This window comes from Vespula vulgaris, chromosome 2 (genome assembly GCF_905475345.1).
Source record: "Vespula vulgaris chromosome 2, iyVesVulg1.1, whole genome shotgun sequence".
NCBI lineage: Eukaryota > Metazoa > Arthropoda > Insecta > Hymenoptera > Vespidae > Vespula > Vespula vulgaris.
Window position 1 is genome coordinate 16,422,558 of NC_066587.1, and position 24,645 is coordinate 16,447,202.

Consider the following 24,645-nt stretch of genomic DNA (forward strand, 5'->3'; position numbering starts at 1 on the left):
TACACATACGCGCGCCCTTGTGTATACTCCTGAATTTATTTTCCAATTTGTTATTTATTTTATTTTATTTTTTTTTTCATTACTTCTTTTTCTTTCCCAAATCTCATACTCACATTTATAGGCGACGTATTTTTTAATACACGAAACATGTCATTTTGAAGAAATTTTCCCGATAATATTTATATAAAAATTTTTTCATCTTTACGAACGGGTACTTAACAAAGAAAAGGAAAGAAATAAAAAATAAAAAAGAGCAAGAAATCAGTGAATTTAAACAAGATAAACAATAGAAGGCAAAAATAAAAAAATTAATAAATGAAGAAAAAGAATTCTTATCTCCATTTCGTATTCTCGCATCGGCGAAAAACAATAGCCGGAAATGTAGAACTATGTACATTTTTAATTACGGGTCCACTCATTAATCCGTTGTCGTCATCGTCATCGTCGTCGTCGTCGTCGTCGTCGTCGTCGACATCGTTGTCGTTATCCTTCGCACTCGACGTTGGAAAAACTCACCGAGAGAATCCGAAACACCTTTTTTATTCGCGGGATCGTAAAAGTACGATACGCTCGTTTACCACCGTTTCATTTCGTTAGCTCGTTCATTCGTAAGCTCTACGATATTGTCTCAGGACAAATATTTTTACTCTGATGACCTTCTCAACCAGCGAATGAGAACGAGAAGAGAGAGAGAGAGAGAGAGAGAGAGAGAGAGAGAGAGAGAAAAAGGCAAGAAGAAAAGAAATATAGCCGATGAGACATTATTGCTTGTCCTTAGTATAATACATGAAACGAGTGTCACGTAACTCGTTAAAAACAAATTTTTATTCGTGTTTTTGATATGAGAAAAAGAAAGAGAGAGAGAGAGAGAGAGAGAGAGAGATACACAACTTTACACACACGTATTACTTTATAACCATTTTAATTAGAATTTATTTATTGGAAATATATAAAAAATAAAATGAAATGTAATGAAAAATAAAAAATAAAGAAATAAAAAATTAATGAAAAAGAAGAATTAAAAAAATTCAGTTTTATATATATATATATATATATATATATATATATATAAATTCGTTGAGTTCGGTATGTACACCAGGATAACAAGTCACACAACTCACGATCAGTCTGTACTTACATCAGAAAAGCACGCAATGACGCAATCGTAATTTCGTAAAAATCGTAGCGATGTAAAAGGGGATCGTTGAAACGTTTCAACGAAAAATTCCTATATAATGACCATTAAAAAGTATTTCTCATTAAGGCCTCAACGTTTTGCTTCCTATTTAGCTTCCGTTTCTCTAGTGTTCCAAACCAAATTATTAAAAAAGAAAAAAAAGGGGGGAAAAAAGAGAGAAAAGAAAAAATGAATAAAATAATAATAATAGTAATAATAGCAATAATAAAATGTATACAAAGGAAGAAAAAAGAATGAACAAAGAAGATAGGAGGGAAGAAAGTAATTCATAATTTTTTAGACTACGCAACCCTCTTCCTCTCCTTCTTTCTCATACTTCAACAAGAGAATAAACAAAAACAAAAATCCAGACGAAATTAAAAGGAATAAATAAATAAATAATAAACAAAAAAGAAAAAAAAAGGTTATATGAAAGGTAGAAAAAGAAACAGAGAAATCGTATAAAAAGAGAGTAGAGAAAAAGTAAATCGTATGAAAAATACATCTAAAGATACACATGTAGTATCACTGAACTTTCCCTTTAATGTCATAACCTTTTAGACACCACTTTCTCTCTCTCTCTCTCTCTCTCTCTTTCTTTCTCAATTCGTCAATTTTGTCGACAAGAGAATAAGCACGTGAGACAGAAAGAGACACACAAAAAGAGAGAGAGAGAGATTATCAAACGTTTGTCGGCTATGAACAAGGTATCTTCTGTTCACACTCTCTCCTCTTAACCTCCAAATGCATCCACTTCGTATCTCTTTGCTTGTATCCTCTCTGTCTCTGTCTCTGTCTCTCTCTCTGTGTCTCTTATATCTCTTCTCTTTCTCTCTATAAGTAACTTCACGTCGAGGACTCGTGATGCGCGTCATAATGTACGGTGCGTCGCGTGCTCATTGCGTAAAATCGTAAAGCATATCACACGTCACGCAAGGATGACGATGACGACGACGACGACGACGAAAACTACGAGAGAAACGACATAGCAGATATAATATAAAGCTGAGAAACGAGAAGACGCTACAGACACAGTTAAGTGACTCAAGAGTTAGAAAGAAACTAAGTAGGTTGATATTAAAGTGAAAATTGTATGAACTATCTTAGTGAGAAATTTTACTGGATTGTTTAATATATAATTAATTTGTTAATATATATATAATATTATTAAATATTGTTATCTATTTCAGCAAAAAAGATATTACAACCCTAAAACCTAAAATTTATTACCAATATTCTAACACGTCAATAAAGATTATCTTTGCGCGTATTGATCAATAACTTCATATTATTTAATACAATTAATATAAAAATCGTTAATATTAAAAAAAGAAATACAAACAGTATATAAATTTAAAATATACATAAGATGATAGAAATTTCGATATTACTAATTAGCCGATCGTATATCTCCGATTGACATTATTAATGAGTACGTCTCGACGAAAGAACAAAAATGGCGGTCGACTTAAAATATGGCCGATGCAAAAAAGAAAGGAAGAAAGAAAGAAAGAATGAAAGAAAGAAAGAAAGAAAGAAAGAATGAAGAAAAAAAAAAAATACTCGTAAATATAGGTTAAAGAAGGAGGTCGGGGTCAAGCGGATGCTAAAATCCTTTACCCGTCTTCGTTGCACGCGCTTTGATACCACTCTCCCCCTTTTCCACTTCCTCCATTTCTACCTCCACCCTCTCCTCCTCCTCCTCCTACTCCTCCTATTTCTACACCCTTTTCATCCACCCCATTTCACGCTCGCGCGGGCGCTCATCGTACTCGTCTCTGGTTTCGTCTCGGTTTTCCTATTTCGCATTAGCGAAAAAGACGAAGAAAGGAAACGAAACAGGTAAAGCTCGTCCATGTTTTGATACTCACGTATTTCAACGTATTCTCGCGAGAATCGTTTTACGTTCCCGCAATTGTTTCACCGATATCAAATATATTTCCTTTTCTTTACTCACTTCGATTTACAAAATTAATTACGAAAGTAAGAGAAAGGAGAAAGACAGAGAGAGAGAGAGAGAGAGAGAGAGAGAGAGAGAGAGAGAGAGAGAGAGAGAGAGAGAGAAATAAAATTTTCCTACAGAAATTCATTAATACGTTTAATGATCTATTTTCTTTGCCTTTATGAGTGAAAATTAATTATTCTATTAAAATTAAGAATAATAAATAATATATATATATAATATATATTATATGTATATAATATTTTATTATAGACATATTATAGACGCCGATAATATGTTATTTTCGTATTGTTGGAGTTTTTATTTTATATAATAAACACGAAGAATGTTCGTTCCAGAGGAAATACAAAATGGCCGACCGCCCGACTCTCTTCTCGAGTTATTTACTTCGAGGGAAAAAAAAAAAAAAACTGTGCCGTATTTATCAGAGTCCTAGTAGTTATTTACTCTAACTATACATTCACTAACTCACTCCATTCGTTCACTAACTCATTCACTCATTCACCCGTTCACTCTATACGTCACGCAATTTTTTCCCTGTAACCAATGCATGTAATATAATACCTAGAAACTACTCGTAACTCTCGCGTTAATCCAAAAACGCATATATACGTATCTATGTAACCTCGAAATCGCTGACTAAAACGGCCACCATTTACAAAGAGGAGAATAGTGGTCACAGAGAAAGCTATCATAAAGAGCTTTAACGTTGAACATCGTACGAGATTTACCGATCTATTATCTACTCCTACCGTTTACGAAAATGGATCTTTGGTTTAACGATAAACGCAACATGCGTTTGATCATTCGCCGTCGTACCAATAAGGGACTCCATTTTCTACGCGATGTTATTCCGAAAGGTACAGGGCAATCAATAACAGTCCTTATTAAAAGGCACTTTGCAACAACCTTTTTTCACCCATTTTTTTGCGCTTGCTCGATTTTTATATACATATGATATACATACATTCTACACATATATATATGTCTTTCCCATAAAAGTTATTAAAGGAGTAGTAGTATTCTCTAGAATGAATCGGATCGATCGCAAGTAACTCGTAGCAGTGGTCCTCAAACTTTTTCCTTCGATTGAGTGAACCGTTAAGAGTTCCAACAAAACTTTTTATCTCTCTAACTCTCTCTCTCTCTCTCTCTCTCTCTTTCTCTTTTTATCTCTCATCATAATTATCGTCAAAGGTTAAGAACGTCCTTTTTAATTTTTCAAAGATTACATCGATACAACCAAGAGAGCTCGAGCTCCTGAAGAGAACTAATTTTGTGGATTATGAGGATCTATGAAATGAGAGAACCACCAGAAAAAGAGAGAGAGAGAGGGGGAGAGATTATCATTTGAAAAAAAAAAAAGAAAAAGAAGAAGATACGCAAAGATATATAAGTATATATGCTATTGAAAAGCGGCGTTCGTCTACGTTGAATAAGAGGAAGAAGTGTAGAAAGAAGGAGGTACGAAATGGAGACTCGACAATTTACGCATCGACAAAAGGCCTTTCGCGAAGAGAAGGGATAGAGTAGGATAGAGTAGAGAGGGATACGGGAGGGGTGTGGAACTAGAAGGAAGAAAGAGGGTGGATCAGAGGAAAAAGCTCGAGAGGTGCTCTCTGATCACTCTTTCTTTCTCTTTCTCTCTCTCTCTCTCTCTCTTTTTCTTGTTCGACGTAAAGTCGTTCAAGTCGAGGCGAATAAAGAGGCAGACGAAGCCGCGCTACTCGTCAAGATCAAACCTTTACCCGCGTGCTTACGAGAGAATTAGATCGACGAGATACAGAAGGTAGACATCGAATGGGGTGAATGTACGAAAGAAGGAAGGAAAAAGAAAGGAAAAAGAAGTGAATGAAAGAAGGAAGGAAGGAAGGGAGGAAGAGGAGGAAGGAAGTACCACCTCAGCACGGTCGATCAACGAAAATATCATTGAATGTCTTCTACAAGCGTCGTTTAATTCTTTCCATGTAATATCCATCGATTTAACTTTAAACAAAATTATCTTTACGATTCATCGTAAAATATTGTATTTTTTTCCAAAAGCATAAAGTTTGACCTACCAACAATGTTACGAATTAACCTTGTTTCTTATTGTTACAAACATGGGCTGTAAATATGTATGACTGCTATATGTATGAAAGTTGTACTCTATTACTATATGTATTTGAAAAGTTACTAAGAGTCAACCGATAGACTTCATTACATGGATTATGTATATAACCCACTATAAAAATCAATTTTTTTTTTTTTTTGATTCGTCTCTACACAGATATTTAATTTACATATTTAAAAAGTTTTGAAGATTTTGGATATCTGTATGAAGTAAGAATATTATGTGATAGTGAAATAAAATAAAACAGCAAATATATATATATATATATATATATATATATGTGTGTGTGTGTGTGTTATTTTAAAGTTACATAATGTTAAAGAGGGTTAATAACTCTAAATAATAATAGTACATCTTGTTATATTCTAGCATTCTCTCTCTGTCTTTCTCTCTCCACTTCAATCTCTCAATCTATCCATCAATATATCTAAAGCTAACATTTAGAGAAGTTAAGTTAGATAAGAAGAATCAATCGATTAAACGATCTTACTTTTAATTGCAAATAAATCGTTCCTTTCAATATAACTTCTACAAATCAATATCAACCATAACATCGTTTATTAGAAAACAAGGAAAACTACTTTTCGGAGTTAATGCTTTAGGAATATGATCGATCCCCTTGGATGTATAAATCGGTGTATATAGGACGTTTGAGTAACGCTTATAAACTTGAAATCGTTCAATGTACGGACGTACGTACGTACGTACGTATGTATGTATGTATGTATGTATGTATGTATGTATGTATGTATGTATGTATGTATGTATGTATGCATACATGTGTGTATATATATATATATATATATATATTCATGTATGTATGTATATTCGTCGTCATGTTAGAGAAAGGGGTATATGAAGGGGAGCAACATTGGCGCTAATCGAACTGCGAACGTCGAACGCCACCATCGTCGTGTCGCAAGAGGTTAGGGTAGTTTTCTCTCTCCCTCTCTCTCTGTCTGTCTCTCTCACTCTCGTATACGTGCGTTCTCGCGTAACTGGAAAATGCTCGAAGCTATATAATAGCATGGTATCAAACCCTGCTTACAAGCACGAGACACGGGATCGAACACCTGTACTTCGTGACGCATTATTAATGTCTTTAGGCTGAAGGGGAGGGAACAGGGAGAAAAAAGATGCGAATTTCCTTTTTTCCTCTTTCCTTTTCTTTTTCTTACATATACATATATATATACATATATATATATATATATGTATGTATGTATATTCATGGTATATATCAAAAAGTAAACAGGTTTACTTCCCTGTAAGTAGTTCAATATAAAAAAGAAGAACAAAAAAAGATGTTTACAACATCCTTTTAGTATATACAATATTATATATACTTCACTATTAAAAAGCAAATATATACGTACCATTTTATATCGAAATATTTGTGAGGTTATCACATTCTACTCTTTTTGATATTAACGTATTATTTTCTATATATACATATATAATATAATATCGATATACAATAACACACAATTAGTATACAATACAATATTCGTGATAACTTTAACAAATATTTCAATATAAAGCAAAGTTACGTTTATTATTAACATACATATCAACTTCAAAAGAATAACGTTAAATAGACATTGACCAATGAACGATCAGAAAGGGATCATCTACAACCAATCAGCGACGTAGAATCAGTAGTAGACAAAGGTGGACGCATCATCTAGCCTCGTCTGGCTCGTTGACGCGCTCGCGTCGCGGCGCCGCAACGAGGTCGACGATTCGACCCGAAGAGAACGCGTCGTCGTCGTCGTCGTCAGCCCCTTGTAACCCACCCCTCTCTTCATCCTAATACCCTCTCTCTTCTCTCACTTTATCTTCCTTCTTTCTTCGTTACTCTTTCTCGTCGTCCATCCAAGAGCGACGCGACCCGACGCCGGGCGTCGGGTCGCGCCGCACCGACCGCGATTCGTGGAAAATCGGGACGAGAAGACCGATCGAACATGTTGTTTTAGAAGTACGATTTGTCGGTGCTCTTATTCGATACTCTCGTTAACGAGAATAATAAGGGATGAAAAAAGAAAGAAAGAGAAAAAAGGAAAAAGGCGTCAAAGATTATAAAAACATGACCGTGAATATATACATATTACGGTCTCCTTTCTTTCACATCGAATAAGTGCAACGACGGCGCTTTGATTATTTTTTCTCTCGAGATAGCCTTAAAAAGAAAAAAGAAGAAGAAGAAGAAGAAGAAAGAAAGGAAAAAAGAAAAAAGAAATAAAAACGTCTAAAGATTATTAAAAACGCGATGATTTTTTACACGGTTCACCATCCTGCACGTCGAGTGCAACAAACGTTTCGATTATTTTTTTTTTTAACACAACTTGGAAGATAAAAAAAAAAGAATAAGTAGCACCTATACATAAACCACGCAAACATCGTAGATATTAAGAATAAAAGAAATCAATCGAAGAAGAAAAAATCTATGAAGCCGATTAATGGCCGTCGGATTTGTTCGTTCGGAATTCTCAAGAATTTAAATGACGACAGAACCGCACCTCGATTATAATAAGTAGATTCTAATGAGACTTAATTATGCGCGTTGATGGACGACTACGTCGTCTTGGCAACGGGAAAGCGGATGAGGAATTAAGTTTCTAATCCGAGTAGAAGACATTGTACCGACACCGCGGATGATAATACAGTCGAAAATAGCACCAGTCGTCAAGGTGGATCATGAAAAGCCGGCTTGACAGACAGAGAGACAGACAGATGGACGTAAAGATAGAGAGAGAGAGAGAGAGAGAGAGAGAGAGAGAGAGAGAGAGAGAGAGAGAGAGAGAGAGAGAGAAAGAGAAATAGCTACTACTACTAACTGTCTAAGGATCGATACAATTATGTAAGTGAGGACAGAGAACAGAACGACATTCCAAAACGAGAAAGAGAAGATATGTATATCAAGAACGTCGCGACGTTAGTACGATCTCTCTTTCTCTCTCTCTCTCTCTCACACACACACACACACACACACACACACACACATGCACATACACATATGCACATACACATACACGTTATTCTTTACGTTTCTCTATCTCATATTTTCTATCTCCCACTCTCCCTCTCCCTCTCCCACATTTCCTATTTCTTTCTACATCATATTCTTTTCCTTCCTTCGTCTCTCTTTCTATCTCTCTCTCATATATATTTCCTATTTCTTTCTCTCTAGGTTGTCGATAAGTTTCACGATGAGCAACACAACACACATCGTCCTTGCTTCGTAGCGAGCTCGCCGTTGGTATCACGTCGTGCGGAAACTCGAGAAAGACCGTCACTGGTCCGCACCATAGGCCATTACGGTTTGATACCGGTAAGATCCCCATAGGTAATAGCCAAAGCATCGAATTTTCCTACTAGAGGAGAATAACCGTCGTAAGCTCATATATATATATATATATATATATATATATATATATATATATATATATATATATATATATATATATATGGTATATGTATATATGTGTATATATATATAGGATGAGACAAAAGTTCCTCTAGGTCATTTTAAAAATCAATTATTATTTTTTCGAAAGATTTCTTAATACATACATGGACGTACGTATATAGAATAGGCTTAAATTTTTTGATTTTAAACCATAACATTTCTTGATTTTAAAGTTAGCATACTTTACGACGAGTATACATAGCTAAAAAGATCAAAGATTCGATTAGTATTCACAGTATTCTTTTTCGAGACTTTTTAGAATAATTTTTTTATGGTTCTTGTTTTATTTTGTTCTTTTTTTTTTGGATTGTAAATATACGAATGTAGGAACTTTTTAGTCCATCCTATATATATATATATGTGTGTGTATATACATACACGTATGTACAAGTATATCGTATTCACCCGTACAGAAAATATATCTAAAATGACATGGTACCTTACACCCGACAAAGATTTATATTATATATTATGATTTATAAGATTTTCTTATTTTCTAACTTCAATGTTTCCAACTGACAGCAGCCATCGTGATATTTCTTGTAACTCGAACAAAAAGATATATAGCTCTGTGACTATACGCGTGCGACAAAGAGACAAAGAAAGAGAGAAAACGAGGATTTTATCAATATCGACGGTGGTATCGTCGGTATAAGAAACTTGGTAATTAAAGTAAAGCACATTCTCTAACTCTTTGCTTTAACCTATAATCTAAACTATTCTAACAACGATATACACTGACAATAATCGATCGTTCATAGACATCGGGACGAAACGTTTACGTTGATTCTAACCGTGTTTCTTTTTTCTTCCTTTTTCTTTATTCTTTCTTTCTTTTTTTTTTATTGAATCATCTCATCCAAATAACGTTATATCATATATCTTTATTGATTTTTATCTCCGACTTACATTCTATTTTTATCTAATGATTATCTTTTCCAAAGAAAAACAACGTAAAAATGTACCATCGAATAATGCCAAAAGAATACGTTCTAGAATGTTCTTCTTATTACACATCGTGTTAAAATACAAACATGTATATGCGTATACGCGTGTATATGTGCCTTCGAAGAAGGTACATGAATACTTCAACAATATCGTGTTTCGTTTCGTGGAAATCTTGTACATCGTTATGCGTATTGCGTTCGAAAAGTATTCTGCGTCATTAGAGAATATTACATGCGTTTGGTATAACGTCGCACGTTTTAAACTCGCCCTTAATTTTATCGATTTTCTACTTCTTTTTTTCATCTTCGTTCGTCTCTTTCTATCTTTTTTTTTCCTTTTTGAAAAGTCGATTAATAAATCGTTGTTGCACGACGAAACACGATCGTGTTCACGACACTTGTCAACATTTGTCCGAGAATAAAGAAAAAAAGGAAAATAAATAAATAACTAAAAAGAAAAAGAAAAAAAAAGAAAGAGGAAGAAAGAAAATCTATTCGAGAAAAAAGATGATCGTCGATCATATTTTCTTTTTACCTTTCTTTTATTATCATCATCATCATTTTTTTCTCTCCCCTGCTCTAAATTGGATACATGTATGTTAGGTCGCTTGCATATAATATGTATGAAATGTCCAATTTTTCTAATACGAATATAATAAGAAAAAACTCGTAGGTTTCATATATAACAGCTTTAATATTTGTAAAATATATACATACATATATACATATATACATATATACATATATACATATATATGTGTTTATTATGTACGCAAGCGTATTTCTTTCATACGTGAAAAATAATACGTAAAAGAGAATGAGAAAAAGAGAAGGGGAAACATATATATATATATATATATATATATATATATATATATATATATATATATATATAGAGAGAGAGAGAGAGAGAGAGCAACACACGTCGAAAAAGAAGACAACTATTTCTCGTTTCGAGGCTATACATATGTACATACGTTCATATTCACGTCGAATGCGACAACTTCGTGAATCGAGTGACGCGTCGATCGGAACGACAGAGAAAGAGAGAAAGAGAGAGAGAGGGGAGAGAGCGACAGGAGAGAAAGAGAGAGAGAGAGAAGGATGCTGTCATTCTTGACACCTCCATCGTCCTTTGTTCGTTGTACGCATCATACTCTCGGAATCGCACATTGACATCTCTACCATTCAGTAATACATCGTAAATTCCTAACTGACAAGAGAAAACACTTATAAATTCGATAATATATTACAATATATGCATTCTCTCTCTCTCTCTCTCTCTCTCTCTCTCTCTCTCTCTCTCTCTCTCTCTCTCTCTTTCTATATGTGTGTGTGTACTTTTATCGAAGAATATATTTTTTGTACAAGAAAAAAGAAAAATCCAGAGAAAAAGAACGAGTAAAATATCAAGGGTTAACTTCGGATGAATAAATTCACGTTTATCGCGTACGAATTATTCGAATAAAAATATTGCTCTCGATGACGACGACGACGACGACGGTGATGGTAGTATATAAAATAAAAAAAGAAAGAGAACAAAAAGAAAAAGGAAAAAATAAATGACAAAAGAGGAAAGAATCGGAAAAGAGGAGAATAAAAAAAAAGAAAGAAAGAAAGAAAGAAAGAAAGAAAGAAAAGAACACAAAATGTGACCGTCAATTTGAAACGACCGAACGACGTCCAATAAAAGAAAATGTTACTGCTGGTGTAAAACCTCGATTTATATCTACATAATACATATGTGTGTATATATATATATATCTCTTTTCTTGTATATTCGTAACGACGTTGTGTGCTTCGTAGCTTCGTTTTATGTAGAGAACCCCCAAAGAGCGCGTGTTTCCCCCGTCGTCGGGCCGACGACGTCGAGCAAAGGGAATCGATCCAACGCGCTAATATCTCTCTCTCTCTCTCTCTCTCTCTCTCTCTCTCTCTCTCTCTCTCTCACCCCTCTGGACATCGGGGGTACACGAATCAGGCGATCCGACATAAGACCGACTTTTTCGTATATAAGACTTTACACGCCGTAAAAGACAGAACTCAAAAACAACGACGTTTCTATTACATATACGCCTCTCCTTCTCCTCCTCTTTTTCCTTCTCTCCATTACCAGAACATCATCTTCCTCACACACATACATACTCTCTTTCTCTCTCTCTCTTTCTTTTTCTTCCTTTCTTTCTTTCTTTCTTTCTCTCTCTCTCTCTCTCTCTCTCTCTCATTCCAAAGAAACGACATACAACGATCAAAAATGATTAATATACCTTTTCTTTTCTTTTCTTTTTTTTCTTTCCTTTCTCTCTCTCTCTCTCTCCTTTCCTTTTTCTTTTAAAAAACAATTATCATAAAATTTACCTTTATCTATCTCCTTCCCCCCAAAGGCATACACTGGTCACTTTATTAAGGCACGGGTGCACTGGCTCGATCGGCTGCCACTGAAACGCCGCAATTATACGGGAAAGTACGAGCGCGGTTTATGCACGACGGGTGTTTCGAGGGTGGCCGGGTACTGAACGAATAGATGGCGCCCTTGCTCGCCAACGCGCGCCACCCCCTTTTCACTCGGGCTTTCTCGGTCGACGAAATTTCCACCCGAGAGACCTATCCCTTTCTCTCTCTCTCTCTCTTTACGCTCCTACTCCACCACCAACTCTTCTTCTTCTTCTTCTTCTCTATCGCCCCTACCACTATCACGACCACCACCACCACCACCACCACCACCACCACCACTTCGACCACCACCACACCACCTTGCTGTTTCTCTTCTTATGGCTATGCTAAACTCACCAAGTACGCCCATTCGCGCCACCAAATACGTCACCAGCGCCTCCTTGCGTCAGTTTTCACATTTAACTTGCCAATCGTCCTACCATTCGCTCTCGTCTCGTTTTCCTTCCTTATCCTCCGATCACATTCTCTTCTTTCTTACATTTTCTTTTTATCTCTAACTTCATTCTAACTTTTCTATTTGAATTATAGTTTTCATTAATCTTCAATCTTTGTTCGGAGAACATTAACGTTGCTTGGAATATCTCTTTTCGAGAGTCTGAAGATAATCGAGCGTTGTAAAATATCGAAAATAAAATACACCAATCACGTCGCAGCGATGGATGATATTTCTTCGTATAAACGTTCTTCATTGGTCGAATTTTCTTTCGTCTTCTGTTCTTTTCTTTTCTTTTCTTTTTATCCTTCCTAATGTTCGGTTAGAATTAATTAATATATTTTTTTTAATATCGTAATCTAATATCGAATTGATATTACATATATGATATTCCGAAAATGAAATGCTTCCATCCTATCTCAACAATGGTGGAAACCTCTATTTATGGTAGATATTCATTGGTCGAATTTTTTACGTTTTCGATCATTAACTTTTTTTCGTTATAAAAGTCGAAACGAAAATTTTTAATATTCAATAAATAATATATAAGATTAAGAATTTATATTATATTTAAGATTGTTCACCATCTCTTTTATAATATAAATTTCTATAAAGTCCCCACAAATTTTTTCTTCGCCGTTATGATACTCTAGGAACTTTTAAGAAATCGCTTGTATCACCGAAACGCAAGAAAAAGTAAAGAAATTAAATTTCATTTTTAATTCCGAATTAAAATGAATTTTTCTATATATATATATAATTATTTATTACTTATTAAAATCTCTATAATTAATAATACCTTAAATACGTACATTAACGAAATTAGTTAAACCGAAGTTAACGTCACCGAGTTCGTACTAATAAATCGTGCGTAACTTCGCTCAGTACGTAACAGAATGAGCAAAGCTGATTGGCGGAGCCTCTTACCCCCACTCTTTTTTTTCCCCTACCATATCGGCACTTCTTTTGGAGCGTCGTTCGTTGTCTGTTATGTTGCGACATTAATGTATGTAGTACGTAATTACGAACGAAAAATTTGTTTATATTTTTTGTTCTCTTTGTGAAAGCGACGAACACGTTTGTATTTATAATTAATTCAATGAATTGATATCTTCGTAAAAATACAATCGATATAAATAAACGTAAGTGTGCATTTTTTCTTTTAATAATATTGAAAAACATAACCTCTTCAGAAAGAAATAAATTGATTTGTTTTTTGTTATCAGGTTTTTATATCCGTTGGTTATATAAATAACGGATTCGACAAAATGGTTTGTGAAAAGTGCGAAAAAAAATTGGGAAAAGTTATTACACCGGATCCATGGAAATCTGGCGCTAGAAATACAGTGGAAAGTGGTGGCCGAAAAGTTGGAGAGAATAAAGCTCTTTCGGCGAGCAAAGCTCGATTCAATCCATATACTGCAAAATTTGAGACTTGTAGAATATGCAGACAAAAGGTTCATCAAGTAGGTTCGCATTATTGTCAATCGTGCGCTTATAAAAAATCTATATGTGCGATGTGTGGCAAGAAGCTTATGAGTACAAAAAATTATAAGCAATCAGCTACCTAAAGTTAACTAGCTTTATAAGAAATGTCTTGCGAAATAAGTGATCATGTTTTTATATGTATAAAATCATACATATAAAAAACGGAGCAAAATATGAAAAGTATTTTCGAACCTATCTTTCATGTCTTCTAATTACAAATAATAATATTATGTATTTATATATACATGGAATGTTTTAGTTTGGTAATGTTTCATCTCTCTAGAAGTTTATTTAAATGATTTGATGATATAACCAATGACTGAATATTAAAAATATTAATATTTCTATATATTAGCATGCACAAATGTAAATGTTATTATACAAAACAGAAATGAACAAAGATAAAATTTAGAATTAAAAAAAATAAAAAATGGATTCTGTGTTATATAAAAAAAAAAAAAAAAAAAAGAAAGAAAGAAAGAAAGAAAAAGAAAATCTTTGTCTCAATCTTTTATAATATTGTCATATCATACTCTTTTGACGTATTTATATCTAAATACCTATGCACACAGACGAGTACAATAAGAGGTAGTAATATAAGTTTGCATTGTATTTGGATTTTATCATAATATATATACTTGTTTTATATCTGTGATATTAAAAATCTTATAATTACGTTATAAATGATAATACTTATTTAATCCTTTAACACTTTAATTGCATATTATATTCTATAAGAGATATTTTGTTTAAATTTCTTTTCAGTTCATATAAAATTATTCTGTACAACAAGAACAAAGTACATTACTGAATTTAGATAACTATAATATAGTAAAAGTAAAAGTTGAATTAGATATAATTTGTTTAGCTTTCAAAAAATAACAATATTGTTACAAAAAACAACTTGTGTAAAATATAAAAATATATTTCTATTGCACCAACTTCTATATCTAAAGAAAAATGTACACTTTGTTAATTAAAAATTTATACATATTTTAATGAGTTATGTTATAAACAAAATTAATATATTCATTGTGCAAAATAAGTTACTATATAGAATTTATCTCTTTTTTTCAAATATTAATAACATGTTTGTATAACATAAAAAAGTGATCTGTTTTGATGTACCGATGTAATTAATTAAAAAAAAAAAAAAAAAAAAATATTGACAATTGTTATTCTGAAAGTAATCTTTACAAAATATAATCAAACATAAAACACACTCTTTTTTTTATCTTCTTATACATTTTGAGTATTTACTTTTTCTGAATAAGTAATGAGTAGTCATAGATAGAATTTGTTACAGCGTACATCTTTTCGTTTTTCTTTACATTTGTAATTATTATCTATCTTTTTATTTTAAAATGCAGAATATAACGATATCTTCGCGTTACGTTCTATATATAACTATATCAACAGCAGCAATATATTTTCATTTCTGGTTTACACTTATTTACATCATTTTATTTTGTTGCTAATCATATAATACAATATATATCTTTTTTATAATTGGTATATTAAATTGGAAAACATTTTGCTTTGATAAATTTTCCATCTTTTCTCTTTCCCTAAATAGAAAATATTTTTAATTAAGAAAAAAATTAATTATAAAAGAACGTATGATTTTGCAACTCTATAAAACATTAAAATTGATCAGTGACAAAGTAAAAATATAATGGAACTTATAAACTATAAACCCCATTACCAATATTGAAAAGAATAGCTGTACAAACTAATATCTCACTTACAGATCATTCTCTTAAAATTTGACTTTGTTCACACCATAAAAACTTGTATACGCAATATATAGGAAACGAAAGATTTGATTATACAAATGTTGTTATTAAATTCTTACAAAAATAGATTCATTTAAAATTGTAATCAATATATATATGTACATAATATAATAATACTTAACAGAAGATCTTATATAAACAATTTGTGCAATTTTTCTGTGCACATTGTCTGTTGATTTTTTTCTCAGTTTAATCTTTTTTAAATAACTTTTCAAATTCTAATATCTCCTGTGCTATATACTTATTCATTGCCACATAAATGATTATTTATGGCACATGACATTATCATTTGTTTTCATGTCTTTTTTTGTGTGCCGAATATTTTTTATACATATTTTCTCAACATATCCTTCCTTTATATCTTCCTTTTACAGATCAGTCAATAAATAAAAGTTATCATTGATATTAAAACAAAAACTAAAACGAAAAAGACTTAAATTATTTAATACTAAGTACTATCGAAAATAAAATGTAAAACCGCCTATTGTTATTAATTTTTTTTTCTGTTTTTCTTTTTTTCTTTTTTTTTTCAATAAACAAGCAGTACTATTTCTACACGCATTTTTTTAATCATGATTTGAAAGAATTTCTACTTCTAATAATAAAATAATAAAATATTTTTCACCGATCATTCTCACGTGAGATTATTAAACTTTACACGCATTCGTACAGAAACTCATATAAATGCAGACTCTTATTATCGTGACTCAATATTATTTAAATACAAAAATATACTTCATTGTGCTAAAATATTATTTATCAATATTCTGACATTCAGAGAGTTCTCAGTTCTCATAAAGTATTACTTTCAGATATTCGCATTCCTGAGTATACTTATATTTCCTTTTTTTTTTCCTTTTTCTTTTTTTTTTTGTCAAATAAACATTTGAGTACAGGCACCATAAGACGACATATCAATAATGATTTTTTTAATCACTAGAAGAAAATCTAATTGATATAATATTTTCAAATTTGTTACTACTTTTTTCCTTACATATACAATACTTTTACATTGATCCAATCTTTGATCATTGTTGCATGATCTAAAAAAGACAAAAAAGAAATTTCAAACTCATCCATCTCTTTCAAAGATGTATTCCTACTGATGTATCATTTTATCATCTCCAGAAGATAACATAATATTCGTAACAGATTGTGGCTGACTACTACCATTGCCCCATCGATTTTGATCCTTATTATCACCTAAGAAGATCCAATGTTCAAACTTTTTATTAGCAGCTTCGGATTGTTTCTCATCAGCAAGATTGATATCAGTTGTTTGTGAATCCTTGCCAGTCGTAGATTTATATTCCGATACATAAACTACATGCTTCTCCGTTTTATCCTCTTTAGCCATTTTCGTTATGTCCGATCTTCTAGGAGGAACTGGTGGTTTTTTTCCAGACGTTGGTTTCCCATTGGATGTTACAGTGATCTCATGATGAGTTAACTTTCTAGCTTCACCGTTATTCCCCGTAACGGGGTGTACATCTTCGCTTTCACTATCAAGATCATGAATATTGTCTCTGTTAGCTGAAACCTTGATTTCTGTAATATACGTCATCTTTTGTGGACTGTTCGGCATCGGTGTACTTGGTAAAGGTGGACGACTTTCTGATTCCTGTAAATTATAATCAATAGATTCCCTAACGAGTCCACTATCTTCACTGTTCTCTCCACTGGAGACACTAACGTTACTGATATTATGTCTATCGTTGTTAGGAGATGAGAGATTCTTGCTGTTGACAGTGACGTTAGATCCAAATTCATATTCATCTTCTTCCTCCTCTTCCTCCTCCTCTTCTTCCTCTCTCTCATCATCTCGCCCGAGTTTTTTGTTATTGGAAACACCAACATTACGTTTCGTAAACTGTGAGTCGAGCAGTGGTTCCATAGGAGATTTGGACTTCACCGGTGAATATCTTTCGCGTTGATCGGACTTCTCTTCGAATTTCGATCTATGCACGTGGAAGGTTGAAACCGAATGTTCCTTGTTATCGGCATTGAACTCGTTGGATTTAAGTTCTTGCATCTTCGAGACCTCTGCTTCGGATTTGGAAAAGTGAACTTTGGAATGCGTTGGAGTGGAAGATCGTCCAACCCCACTCAGTTCTTTTACATTTGTAGAATGAACGGATTCGAAGCTCTTGTCTTCTAGCGTCGATTGCCTGTTACGTTCTTGGGAATCGTTATGATACCTCTTGTCCTTAATAGGTTCAATGGAATGTCTTTTACAGTTGTGCTCGTGCTGTCCATATTTTTCCTCGCAACCACGACATTTTTTATCAACGAGAATCTTCGTTATTGGTTCTTCAATGACTGCTTTTTTACCAGCATAAAACGTCGCATCGTTTGACAAACGTGAACTTTCCTCCCTCCATTCGTCCAAACGCGTCAAATTAATTTTCGTAGATTCGTTAGAAACGGTCGGTGATTTACTGGCGTGCATCTCGAAATAACGCAAGGCTCTATTGAAATCCTCGTTGACGGGACTCTCATCATAATCATTTTCCTCGACTACGACGGCCGCATCGTCTTCATCATCGTCATTCGACAATGGTTTAGCTTGCCTGAAATCTAATTCCATCTCCTCCAACGTTGGACTCTTAACAACCATACCGTCGTTTACGATTCTAGCCAAAGAATTATCCTCGTCGGGATTGAACATTCTCTCGGCGTGTATAAATTCTTGGGTTAGACGTTTGCTCAGAGGCAAATTGTACAGCTCTATACTCGTTTCGTTAACATCAGTCTCAATGTCGTCCAATCTTTCATTAGCTACCGGGGAGAGTAATTCGTCCTTCAGTTTTATTTCTACGGCTGACTTTGATCTCTCCAAAGTACTGTTACTCTTTTTACGTGTCCTTGGCTTTTTAGATCTATCATCTTCCTCTTCCTTGGTCCAAAGAACGTCCTCCAGAGTGCCCCATTCGTTCGACTTCTTCAATTTACATTTATCAAAAGTATCAATCTGATCCAACTTGGTCAGATCCTCGGTGGACTCGTTTATATCCTCCGGTGGTAATGGGGCCTTCCTTTTTTTCGCACCGGTATCAGTCATATCAAGACTCTGAGCCCTTTCCAATGGGGTCGACGTTTTGCTCTCGTACTTTGACAAATCACCCAGACTCGCGGCTTTTCTGTAAACGTCATCTTCCTCGTCGTCGTTCACCTCAGGTACGGGTGTACGATGAATCGTTATATCAGCAGGATTCAACTCGATCGTAGTAAAACTATTCTGAACCTCGCTGTCCGTATCCGACTCGGAATTTCTTCTATGAACAATATGACTTTCGAGCCTAGGCCTACGTAATTCCGTGTCATCCGTAATATCCCTAACCTTGTTCACATAATCGCTCAATGATTCGGTATAATCCGCGATACTGTCGATTGCGTCCTCCTTCTCAAGATCGTGCGATCTAGACGGCGACACGATCTTCTTTACAGGCGTAACAACGTCCGGCGGCTCGTTGTTGGAATTATTAGTTTTCGGAGGTGCCGGTGCTTTTCTCTTATTTTTTGGAGGACTTTTAAGATCCTCGATGTCGTTCGAATCCTGCGAAAAGACTTTTGGCGAATTCAATAACTCCGAACTGTTTTTCCTGTTTCTACGGGCAGCCATTGCCGCGTTGTGAACTTCGGCAGGTACCTCCGAAGGTATTGTTATCGATTCGCTCGTAGATTTATCAGGATTGTCTAATACATCAATACCATTCATTTCCAAGGTTCGCTTGTTCGATTTCAAAATGTTCGACAAATTTTCCGTACGCTGTTGCGGTTCCGCCGAACGAACTTTATTAAGATTTTCTGACGTTCCGTCGGTTACGTTAACGCTCGTGCTGCCGCTGCTGCTGGACATGTGTTTCTCAACGTCCATCTTTTTCGAATGCCTTCGTTCCAAATTCGTGTTATGCTCGTTCTGATTTTCGATACGGTGAACGGTACCGTCCAGCGCTGGCAATACCTTTATACCAAATTTATGATGATTGTTTTTTGCTTCGTCGTGACGTCTCTCCAAAGTATGACTACCCGGAGTCGATTTCGATGATTTCAACGTCGAATTCATCGTCGAGTAATTCGAACCCACTGACTCGTTAGGATCGGCTATGAACAATCTCTTGGCTGAACTCTTGTGAGCCTGCGATAACTCTGGGATCGATTGACTTCTGTAAAGCGGATGACATATTCTTGTTGGACTAGGACCTACGGTCTTCTTCAACAAGGTCGCTGGCTTTGAACCGGTACCACCGCTCTCTACTTCCAATTCAACGTCGTATGGAGATGCATAACTCAAAATCGTCAGTGCATCTTCGTAGACCATGTTACGGAAGCTAATTTTCACGCTTGCTATCCGATCACCTGAGAAAATTAACAAATAACATAGTTCATTCGTTAATATATTTTTTAATTGTACTTAAACGTATTATAAAAAATCTCGTATGTGTACGTCAGAACAAATAAATACGGGCAATAAGTAATTTAGAAAATCGATCATATCTGTTATATGCTTCGAAAGTTTTTCCAAGTGATTGTATAAATCCATCATTCTTTTTCTCGTGACTTTTTAGGCTAATTTTTGTCGTTGTTCGTTTTTTTTTTCGATCAAATATTTTATCAGTATTATAAACAAACGATTCGTACTTGTAATAAAACATCAATACGCGATATGAGCGACGCAATCCCGATACTTAATTATTTATACTTGGATCATTTATTTTATACAAACATTTACCATTAATTAATAATGAAAATATCGATCAAATAAACAAAAGTGTCATATTTTCTATTTTCCACTGTATGTTTACATACACGTAGAATTAATGAAATTTCACTCTTTTATTTGTAAAAGAAAAAGAAGAATCTAGGTATATAGATCATTCTCACGGAAGAGAATAAAAGAGATTCAAGTCACTCCAAATCAAGTCATTCTAAAACCCTACGTGATATTATGAATTTAATTGTGCTATTCGTTCGAAAGAAAGTATGTTTACCATTGTTTTGATATTCTCGTTCAAGCGAAAAAAAAAAAATTAGACCGTATCGCATTTATAATAAAATCAGACGTACTTAATTATTTACATAATCGTAAATTATAAACACAGGACAAAATGTTTATCACAGATTAATAAAAAATATTGGACAATTAAATAAAAGTGATATTTATAGTGATTCGTTCTATTTGACGATCAATGATTAATATAAAATTGGAAATAATGAACCGATGAATCGATTCAACTAACTTGAACTGAATCAATTTAGAATGAATCAATTCTTTGATCGTTTAAACTGATATAAGTTTGTCTATCGAATTATCTATTCTCCTAAATAAAAAAGAAAAAGAATAGAAAAATAATAATTACCAGGATGTATTCGGCCAGATTCTGAGGCTGGTCCACGATGGAGAAGATCTTTAACGAAGATCCCTTCTCTCATATTTCCGCAAACGTTGAATCCAAGTCCGGTGAAATCACGACTCCTTAAACTGACTACACTGACTCTGGTAGCTTTTGGCTGTTAACAGGTTAACGATAAAAATAGATGATTAAAATTAAAAAACCATTAAATAAACATTTCTTACTTTATATCGATTTCACCCAGTTTTCTTTCTTTCTTGTTTCTTTTTTTTTTGCAATCGATAAAATTAAAAAGATGATTAGAAGACTCCTTAGATATATTACATTCTCGTTTCACGAAATTCTAAACGTATTTTGAATGACTCTGCGACGAATTGGTATCAACAAGTGACCCTTGTATGCATTCTCTTGTATGTAGATAAATATATACACACACACACATACACACATACGTAAGTATATAAGTTATCCAACATAACAACAACGGTCTCGTGTCTCTACGTATAAACACAGTTAAGATATATTAGTATATGCATGTATTGAGAACATCGATGGGGTGAGAAAGCGATAGGGGTTCGTTTCACGTCATAATATCCGTGTGTTCCATTCGATACCTTATTCGATAATAATCGACACCGATTTTACATAAATTTTTTTTCCTTCTCTCTCTCCTTTCTTTCTTTCTTTTTTTTTTTTATTCATTAACTCGATGAAATCTGATGTTAACGAATACCCTATAACAAAGCAACGTCGAGAGCGATCGTATTGAACGATCGATTTACTATTTTTTTATTTAAAAAAAAAAAAAACATATATATAAGTAGAGCTTACACCAAGGCACGAGTCATCTAAGGTTCTCCTTTTATCGTTACGATTGGTCGAGCCAATTCCCAACGACGTCCATGGTGTCGACCAACGTGTCGAATCCTTAGCAGGAGTATCAGGGACCATTGATATCGATCTATCCGCTGAAATCCTTCCAACTGCTGGTGTGGCATCTTTGAAACAAGGATTGTCAAAGGCATATGCATCCTCGACGATCTCTGGATCCGTCACCAACACCAAATGTTTACCTGCGTACATATATATCTATATATGTAATAAAAATATACATTGTGTCGGTATAAGAAAGAAATCAATTTTTGAAAGATTGCTTTCAAAAAGAAACAAATCGATTGCTAATCAATAATTCATGTTATGTGAGAAATTATTTCATGATATTCGTCTCTTACTCGTTTAAAAATCCAAACGACATTTGACGGAGAGAAATTGAAATCTGCCGACATTTCGAAATGGTTTTTCTTTTACTTTTTTACTTATTTATTATTGTTATTATTAGTTTTTGTTTTGTTTTGTTTTGTTTTTAATAGGAAAAGAGATCTTAGTGGAGTTCATTATTTTATCGTTTATTTTTAACGACAACTTGAGTACCTTTTAAAGACCCTCGGCTAATGATAGAAGTATACGTAAATCACTTTTCGATTGATTAGAATTCTGAGTGCTAATCTTTGATATTTTATTTTTAGATTGCATATGCATGTACAATGAATATATAATAAACATATAATAGAATATATATATATAATAAATATATAATAGAAATGATAGAAAAGATAATTACATTGTATGTTAAATTACATTGAACGTTATCATTTTTTTCATTCTTTAAATACTTATATAAATTTGATTAAGAATTAAACTCGATTAGAACGATTGATAAATTATTGAAATTTTCTCCTAAAAAAATTATTTGACGTGTCTAAAAAAAAAAATAAAGAATATTCTCTTTCATTGGGGGGAAAAAAAAGAAAAAAAAAAAAAAACCTTTCCTTCTCGGTTCAATGAAACGACGGACGGATTTCCAGAAGAAAATTCGCCGGAAATTAACGCCGATCTTTCGTCCACTTTTCACCGGCATTTCTATCTTCACGTTTGATGAACTCGAACGGAATCGTCACCGAGCCGATGAAGACGAAGACGAAGACGAAGACGACGACAATGACAATGACAACAACGACGAAACGTGATTCATATTAATCGTAAGTAGAAGTACTTATGGCTCAGGTAGCACGACTAATATATAACGTAATTCCATGTTTGGTATACATATCGACAGGAAGGAAACGCATTCTTTAGCAAACACCAACACCAACATGCAAAATATGTTTATGTGTGACACGTAGAACGTATATCTCTACATATATGTATATCCTTGATGATGTTCGTTGCTTCTAACGAATATTTATCACTTGATCTTACACACATGTATATATATATATATATATATATATATATATATGTATAAATTTAATGAATTATATATAGAATGTTCGAAGAAAAGATGTGAATACATTTTTATTTTATTAAGTAGAAGATTGGCCCAAAAGTTCTTAGTTTGATTAGAAAGATCTTACCAGGTGCGATTTTTTCTTTTTTTTTTTGAATTAATTTTACAGAAACAAATTTTTTTCGATATTTTTTTAAGAAGTCTTTTTTATTCGTCAAATCGTGCAACGACAAGCTTTAAAATATCACGAGAAAGAGTTATTGATTTTTAAAATTGCCTACGAAATTGTGACGCACCCCTATAGATGATGCACAACAATTTCCTGCAATTATTTAAATATTCTTTTGAAAGATACTCTACGTTTAATATATATTATATTTATTTATTTAATTATTATATATATATATATAATAAATTCACGAAACGTAGATAGAAATAATAGTTGCATATTTACCTGCTGAACGCATCAGTTTAAATATTATACATGTACCCGCACATACCATAGTTCATCTTACGTAACTTGCATTCAGTCGGCTAATCATGCTTGGTATGCACGATCGATGACTCTCCGTTGAATAAAAAAAGAGGGGAAAGAAGAGTGAGTGAGAGAGATAGACACAGAAGAAAATAGAGAGGAGGATTAGGAAGTAGTAGTGAAGGAGGAGGAGGAAGAGGAGGAGGAGTGGGGAGAAAAAAAAAAGTTGGAAAGATGAACGCCCACAGGAATTTTCTTCGAGGAATGTCCATGTTGTTTTTTATTTTTTTTCCTTTCTCTCTCTCTCTCTCTCTCTCTCTCTCTCTCTCTCTTTCTCTCTCTATCTATCTATCTCTCTGTCTCTGTCTCTTCTGTCTTTTTATGGCTACTACGATATAAAAACTACGATTGAACGAACAGGCGTGTGAGATCGATTACAATAGAAGTTGTTTAGAATGAGGATGGTAGCAACATGCAGGTGGGTCGTTCAGCCATCGATATTGCAAGAACTCGATATATATTATAGTATCTATTGTTAGAGTTAGTTAAAGAATGTTGAAGGTAAAATAATAAGAATTAAAGTGCAACGAGCTGAGACGCAAAGATATTAGGAAAAAAAAAAAGGAAATTATTTCCGAGTTAATTATGATTAATTATAAATGATTAGGCGAAGTTCGTTCTTTAATGAA

The 24,645-nt window shown here is 33.6% G+C and overlaps 3 protein-coding genes and 1 long non-coding RNA gene across 15 annotated transcripts in view; 2 read left to right on the forward strand and 2 right to left on the reverse strand.

Moving 5' to 3' along the window:
• The window catches only part of LOC127061909 (uncharacterized), a 6,187-nt gene extending 981 nt beyond the window's left edge, over positions 1-5,206 (forward strand). Inside the window, exon 2 of the long non-coding RNA XR_007781000.1 lies at positions 4,368-5,206. This is a non-coding gene — a long non-coding RNA (uncharacterized LOC127061909). The remainder of the gene's footprint in view (positions 1-4,367) is intronic.
• LOC127061895 (uncharacterized) overlaps positions 1-12,381 on the reverse strand; it is a 54,386-nt gene extending 42,005 nt beyond the window's left edge. For 3 of the 12 annotated variants that reach the window (XM_050989384.1, XM_050989377.1, XM_050989378.1), the window contains exon 1: positions 12,028-12,365. The gene's annotated coding sequence lies outside the window, so the exon portion shown is untranslated. Of the gene's footprint in view, positions 1-12,027 lie in introns of all 12 variants that reach the window. The other 9 variants (XM_050989381.1, XM_050989379.1, XM_050989380.1 and 6 more) reach the window with 7 other exon arrangements.
• A 1,149-nt stretch (positions 12,382-13,530) lies between these two features.
• LOC127061905 (cysteine-rich PDZ-binding protein) lies at positions 13,531-14,516 on the forward strand. The gene is made up of 2 exons (XM_050989408.1): positions 13,531-13,698; positions 13,783-14,516. The coding sequence occupies exon 2, from the start codon at positions 13,825-13,827 to the stop codon at positions 14,125-14,127; it is 303 nt and encodes a 100-aa protein (XP_050845365.1). The 5' UTR covers positions 13,531-13,698; positions 13,783-13,824; the 3' UTR covers positions 14,128-14,516.
• A 654-nt stretch (positions 14,517-15,170) lies between these two features.
• LOC127061896 (enolase-phosphatase E1-like) overlaps positions 15,171-24,645 on the reverse strand; it is a 35,466-nt gene continuing 25,991 nt past the window's right edge. The window contains exons 2-4 of the mRNA XM_050989390.1: positions 22,026-22,267; positions 21,201-21,351; positions 15,171-20,199 (exon numbers count right to left, since the gene is read on the reverse strand). Coding sequence (XP_050845347.1) covers positions 16,940-20,199; positions 21,201-21,351; positions 22,026-22,267 — 3,653 coding nt within the window. The 3' untranslated portion in view covers positions 15,171-16,939. The remainder of the gene's footprint in view (positions 20,200-21,200; positions 21,352-22,025; positions 22,268-24,645) is intronic.